The 6687-nt window shown below is 33.6% G+C and overlaps 1 protein-coding gene across 1 annotated transcript; it reads left to right on the top strand.

The window, feature by feature from the left end:
• Window positions 1–751: 751 nt before the first annotated feature.
• LOC145002363 (stemmadenine O-acetyltransferase-like) lies at window positions 752–2029 on the top strand. Its single transcript, XM_078961650.1, has one exon. The coding sequence runs from the start codon at window positions 752–754 to the stop codon at window positions 2027–2029; it is 1278 nt and encodes a 425-aa protein (XP_078817776.1).
• Window positions 2030–6687: the final 4658 nt, after the last annotated feature.

Here is a 6687-nt window from a genome sequence, read left to right as displayed (position 1 = left end):
GACGAATATCAATAAAACCCAACATATTTATCTTACAGGATTAATTCTCTAATCTTAATCTCAGTCGACGAGTTTCTATACTGCTAGTGACGAATTCTTTGATAGATGCTGATAAATAAATTACTCAATAAGTATTTGGTATTTACAGTTCATTAAAATAGAAAACTGTTCAAAGCATATTATTGATAATTAACTACTTCATCTATAAAGGGGTGTAATAGTCATTTGTAAAAATAAATAATTAAAATGATTATAAAATTGTTTAAAAAGGCTTAAAATAAAGATTTGGGTAAATATGATAACAAAAAATAAATATGATATTTATAAATTAGGTTGGACAAATATGATATTTTAAAGTTTAAGAAGGATATATATAAAGTTTAAGAAGGATATATACGAAATTCTTCTTTTTATAAATAAATTTTAACTTATTTGTAAATTAAAATAAAATAAGGAGAGATTTCCTTTAAATTCGTACTATAAAATTGCCAGGCTTAAATGCTCTCGTGTTTCTGTCAAAACCCCTTATTTTTGTTTTGTAGTATCTTTTATGCTCGAAGGGACTATTGACATATGATGACGATCTTATTATTCTCTATGCCTACCGGACAATCGGCTTTTATCAAAAGTAACGAAGTCTTCGTCCTCTAATAACACATAACACCATAAGATTCATCGCCTTGAATCCACATAAATCGAACCAGCTTTCTCAATTGTAGAATGATAATCACTTGTATATCTACCAAAAACGATGGCGTTCAACGTCGAGATAACAGCAACCCACATCATTAAACCTTCATCCTCCACTCACGACCACCTGAAAACCCACGATTTATCACTTTTTGACCAGTTATCGCCCTCCGTTTATCCTCCGATAATTTTCTTCTATGACCCAAAGCCAAACTCGAACTTAGCCCCTCGACTCAAGACCTCTTTATCTAGAGTTTTGTCGTCGTTTTATCCGTATGCTGGACGTGTAAACGGAGACGTTTTTGTCGATTGCAATGACGCCGGTATACCATATTCCGAAGCCACTGTTGATTGTTCCCTATCTTATGTGCTTCAACAGTATGATTTGAGCTTGATGAAACAGTTTGTTCCTTTAACTGAGGAATCCGAGAATCCTGATCATACCATTCCGTTGCTGATCCAGGTGAGCTACTTCAAATGTGGTGGAATTGCGATTGGTGCATGTTCCTCGCATAAGATCGGCTATGCATCTAATTTCTTTTCTTTTATTCGCGAATGGGCAAACCTTTCATTGAGCGATAACCAAGTTTTGATTCCCGAGTTCAGTATCTCATCTTTATTCCCACGGATTGGTTTCTTGAACATTACCGGAATCCAGATTCCAATGAACGAAAAGCTCGTTAGAAAGAGGTTTGTGTTCAGTGCTTCAAGCATATCATCACTCAAGGCCCAAACATCATCTTCTTCACGTGTTCAAGCTGTCACAGCCCTCACCTGGAAATGTGCTATGAACGCAGTTAAGAAACCTGAGATTACATCATCAATGGCAATGACGCTTGTGAACATGCGAGGACGCCTCAACCCACCATTGCCGGAGACCTCTTTTGGCAACTTTGTTGGGTCGTTTTTGGCCGAGAAAAGCTTTCATGACGGCAGTGAGATTGAGTTACAGGGCTTGGCTGGTCAACTGAGACATGAGTTTAAAGAATTCTGTGATGTTAACATGAAACAAGCTCAAGATTCCAAAGATGGAATATCGGCAATCTTGGATTACTCTAAAAAGATTAGGGATGTGTTGGGAAGGGATGAAACTGAAGTTTTTACATTTAGTAGTTGGTGTGGATTCCCATTGTATGAGATTGATTTTGGATGGGGAAAGCCAAGGTGGATTAGTGTTACAAATACACCATTCAAGAACGTAATCATGATGATGGATACTAAAGAAGGGAATGGAATTGAAGTATGGGCCAATTTGGAAGAAGAAGTAATGGCCATCTTTCAACAAGACGATGAGCTTTTGGCTTATTGTTCTCCAATCTTGTGTGACGACGGAAGGTAAAATCTATATGTATATGATATAACTTAAAATTTACTTCAGCTAATATAAATTGTCAAGTTTGTCGTAAATTGTAATGCATGATTGACACAGATGACTACATTATCCACTTTTTGTTGACGAAAGCAAAACCATTTTGGGCATTTATTTTAATTAAAATGACAAATTAATAATATTCTTACAACTATTATCACTACAAGAAAAAAAGGTAATTAGCAGCATTGTCGCCGCTAAAGAGTAAAAAACTCGTCGGTAAAGATAATAGCGACGATACGTCACCGATAAAAAGTTATCGCTACTGCTCTGACGCTATTGATCAAAATGTTGCCGGTAAAGACAACTGTTGCCGTTAATACTTCTTGTCGCCGCTAATGCTCTTGTCGCCCGTAACACCTCTTGTCGCCGTAATAACATTTTTCATTTTTTAATCAACAATTTTGGATGCAAAAAAACCGATACATAACGACATTAAATACAGAAAAAATTACATAATAACATCCGATTAGATACCAAATACTTTAATAATTAATTTCATACCAAAATAAAAACAATCAAAGTTTTACAATTCTAACAAGTGACAAAGTGTCACAACAAGTATAACATACAGAACACAAATTAAATATCCGATGAACCATCATCTCTGTTCCCATCGTTTCCTCAATATTGATTTTTCCTTGATTGAAAAAACGCATAAAACTCATCGCTACATATCGGGTTGTTGAGCATTGCCCGAATATTTTCCAACTACATAATAAATAATAGCATATATAAACTTATAAGTTCGATTATCAAACATAAACAAAAACTACCAAAGTACATTACTATTTCTTACACTTAAATACAAGATATACCAAAACTACATTGCTATTTTTTGCACTTCGGACAAAAACTAGTTACCAAATCAACATGCATTTATCGATACTAAAGTACATTGCTATTATTAAACTAAGACAGAAAAACCAAAGTGCATTGCTATTTCTTGCACTTGGGACAAAAACCCAATTACCAAAGCTTGTAGCAAACAATCACCACAAACCAAAATTACCAAATCAACATGCATTTTATGATGTCAAAGTATATTGTTATTTTTAAACTAGAGACAAAAAAACCAAAGTACATTTTTGTTTGTTGCACTTAAAATATAAACACAATTACCAAATCAACATGCATTTATTGCTCATTATAAAGATACATGAAACTTTGAAATTAAATGATTTACTCTATTTGTACTAAAGAACCTCTAATAAAAGACATACCAAAGTACATTGCTATTTCTTGCACTTAAAATACAAGAAATACCAAAAATACATTGTTATATCTTGCACTTGGGACAAAAGCACAATTACCAAATCAACATGCATTTATTGATGCCAAAGTACGTTGCTATTTTTAAACTAAGACAAAAAAAACCAAAGTAGATTACTATTTGTTGCACTAGGGACAAAAAACCAGTTACCAAAGCATTTATAAAATAATCACATCAAACAAAAATTACCAAATCAACATGTATTTATTGAAATTAAATAATCTTGTTTTCCGTTTGATGGTTGTGGTGGTGGTGGTTGCGATGGCTGTGAAATCGACGGGATAGTAGAAGGTTTTCGGTCGATGCCTCTATCATGGCCACGTCGTTCTCCTAATACTTTCTCGAAAGTAGCTCTTTCTTGAGCAGGTGTTACTCTCTTTCACATTCTGGCCTTTGCGTTTGTTCTAAGAGCTCTTCCACTAACCAATTTTGTATTTCCCAAAAGTGATTGACAATTAAGTATAAATAAACACTTAATTATATGATAAAATTATAATTAAATACTTACATATTGTTGTTCCGCATGGACACAAACAAATACACCATTCCTTTCGGTATGAGCCTTGTAAAACATTTCCACTCTCTTAAGCTTCGGTTTAATATTAAAAATTATATTATATTATAAATAAATAATTGTATGTATCGTACGTTACCTTCTTATAGCAAGTACTGTTATACGAGTTCGACCCCCCGTGATTCACGGCCGTTTGCATTTGACGGACTTTTTTGTTCTTTTCTGAAGTAGCTTTGTGTTCGTCCATTTGGAAATACTTAATTGTTTTCCTCCAATTATCAACATCCATATCATCTGGGTGTGGCTAATGCTCTCGGGATATTCTCATACCCTCCGACTTCCAAAAAAAATATTATTTTGTATCAGCTTTACGCTCTCGATAACCTTTTAACAAAGCTACATCAAAACTCTCTAACAACATAGCAGCGTTAGGATCCTAGGACATCCGATCCAAATCAAACTTTTTCTACAAAAAAGGTTAACCAAGTAAAAACCAATCATAATTAACCATATAAAATATTTGTATATAAATAATTTACCCCTAAATGTTGTTTTACGGTATCCTTTATCACAAGGGAAACTTTTTTCACAGTCCATTTATCGAAAGGGACCATTCACCACATTGTTTTCCCAACTTCCAGTGCAAACATGTCTTTCGTCTCTTCTACGGGGTCATATTTCATATCCCTATCATAATCCATGTACATCGGTTTGCATTTATTCTGTAAGAGCGCTCTTTCAAGATTAATATTTTTGGCTTTTCCTCGGACTTTCCTACGTTGTTCAACTACAAATATAATTAAAAGTTATTAGAAATGATATTTAATTTATAATAACTGAATAAAACTAGTAAATAAAAATTCATCATAAGACTTATAGTCATGCTCATGATGACCAACACATTTATCATCTAGGAAACGTAAGTCCTCAGCTCCATCACCTACATATGCACGACCCATAACAGCAGCCATGGTGTACACTAGGGTTAAAACTATTCTAATCAGAATCTTCATCATATCCTTCAGTGTCTTCATTCACTATCATAGTACACATTACATAGCACCCTACTTTACTATTTTTTTTACAATCCACATTGTTTTTTTATAAAAATTAGCATCCTACTTGATTTTTTTTTAACAATCTACATTGTTTTTTTATAAAAAATAACATTCTCAATAATAGCATCCTACTTTATTTGTTTTTCTAGAATCAATATTGTTTTTTTTTTTTACAAAAAATTAGCATTCTCAATAATAACATCCTACTTTATTCGTAACCTTCTACTTTTATAGCTTCTTACTATTGTACCTTTTTATATATTTTTATTATTTATAAAAAAATTGTTTTTTTTTCAATTATAGCATTGTATTTTAAACAAATATATTATGTTGTTGTTTTCTATTGTAATGATTTACTTTATGTTTTCATTGTTTTTACAATCTACATTGTTTTTTTTATTTTACAAAAAATAGCATTCTCAATAATAACATCCTAATTTATTTGTTTTTTTAGAATTCATATTGTTGTTTTTTACAAAAAGTCGCATTCTTAATAATAGCATCCTACTTTATTTGTTTTTTTTCAATAATAGCATCTTACAATAATAACATTCTCAAAAATAGTATCCTACAAAAAATACACATTATACTCACATACAATCCACATTACATACAAATACATATATACTTTAAATATCATTAATCACTACAATCATCTTTTGAGCAGGATGATGAAGCACGGGATTGGAAGAGAAATCATCAAGCAGAAGGTGACATTCATGAATGGATTGAGATCGGAGTGGATGACGGTGGTTTCTACAGTGAAAGCTCACGAGCAATTCAGAAATTATACATTGGCAAAGTTGGTAGGTATCTTGAAGTCACACGAAAGTGAAGTGACCAAAGAAGCCAAAGTTGTGTCTGGCATGGGTTCGTTGGCTCTAGTTGCAAAGGGGAAGCAAGTGGCTGAGGATGAAGCTGAGTCAAATCTTTCTGACTGTGAACTCACAAATGAAGAGTTCGCTCTAATGGTGTCGAATCCTAGGAGATTTGCAAAGAAAAAGTTTCCTTCTAGCAAAAATCGAAATTTGCAAAGAAGCTATAGTTCATAAAATGTGAAAGAAGATAAAACGAGTGGTTTCCAGAAGGAAGAAGATAAGAAAGAGAAAAAGGTTTCAGGTAATACAGGTTATTATTGCAACTGCTGTCACGGTAAAAATCATTTGGCAAAGGAATGCATGTTGAGGAGAATGAACGAGAAGAATGATGGAAGTTGGTAGGTATCTTTAAGTCACACGAAAGTGAAGTGACCAAAGAAGCCAAAGTTGTGTCTGGCATGGGTTCGTTGGCTCTAGTTGCAAAGGGGAAGCAAGTGGCTGAGGATGAAGCTGAGTCAAATCTTTCTGACTATGAACTCACAAATGAAGAGTTCGCTCTAATGGTGTCGAATCCTAGGAGATTTGCAGAGAAAAAGTTTCCTTCTAGCAAAAATCGAAATTTGCAGGGAAGCTATAGTTCAGAAAATGTGAAAGAAGATAAAACGAGTGGTTTCCAGAAGGAAGAAGATAAGAAAGAAAAAAAGGTTTCAGGTAATACAGGTTATCATTGCAACTGCTGTCACGGTAAAAATCATTTGGCAAAGGAATGCATGTTGAGGAGAATGAACGAGAAGAATGATAGAGAGGATGATGAAGTGTACCATCTTTGCAAGCTTGAGAAAATCAAGTAGAAAAAGAAAGCTGGTAATGATATGCATGCTCTGGTTGTGTAGGGAAATAATGATGAAGATGAGTTTGGTGGAGTGGAAGTGTGGTCCACTGACTCTAGGGGTGTGCAAAAAAAC

The sequence above is a fragment of the Lactuca saligna genome, chromosome 6 (assembly GCF_052625555.1).
Source record: "Lactuca saligna cultivar CGN05327 chromosome 6, ASM5262555v1, whole genome shotgun sequence".
Lineage (NCBI taxonomy): Eukaryota > Viridiplantae > Streptophyta > Magnoliopsida > Asterales > Asteraceae > Lactuca > Lactuca saligna.
Note: the sequence above shows the minus strand (reverse complement) of the source record. Positions and strands in the feature narration are given on the sequence as shown.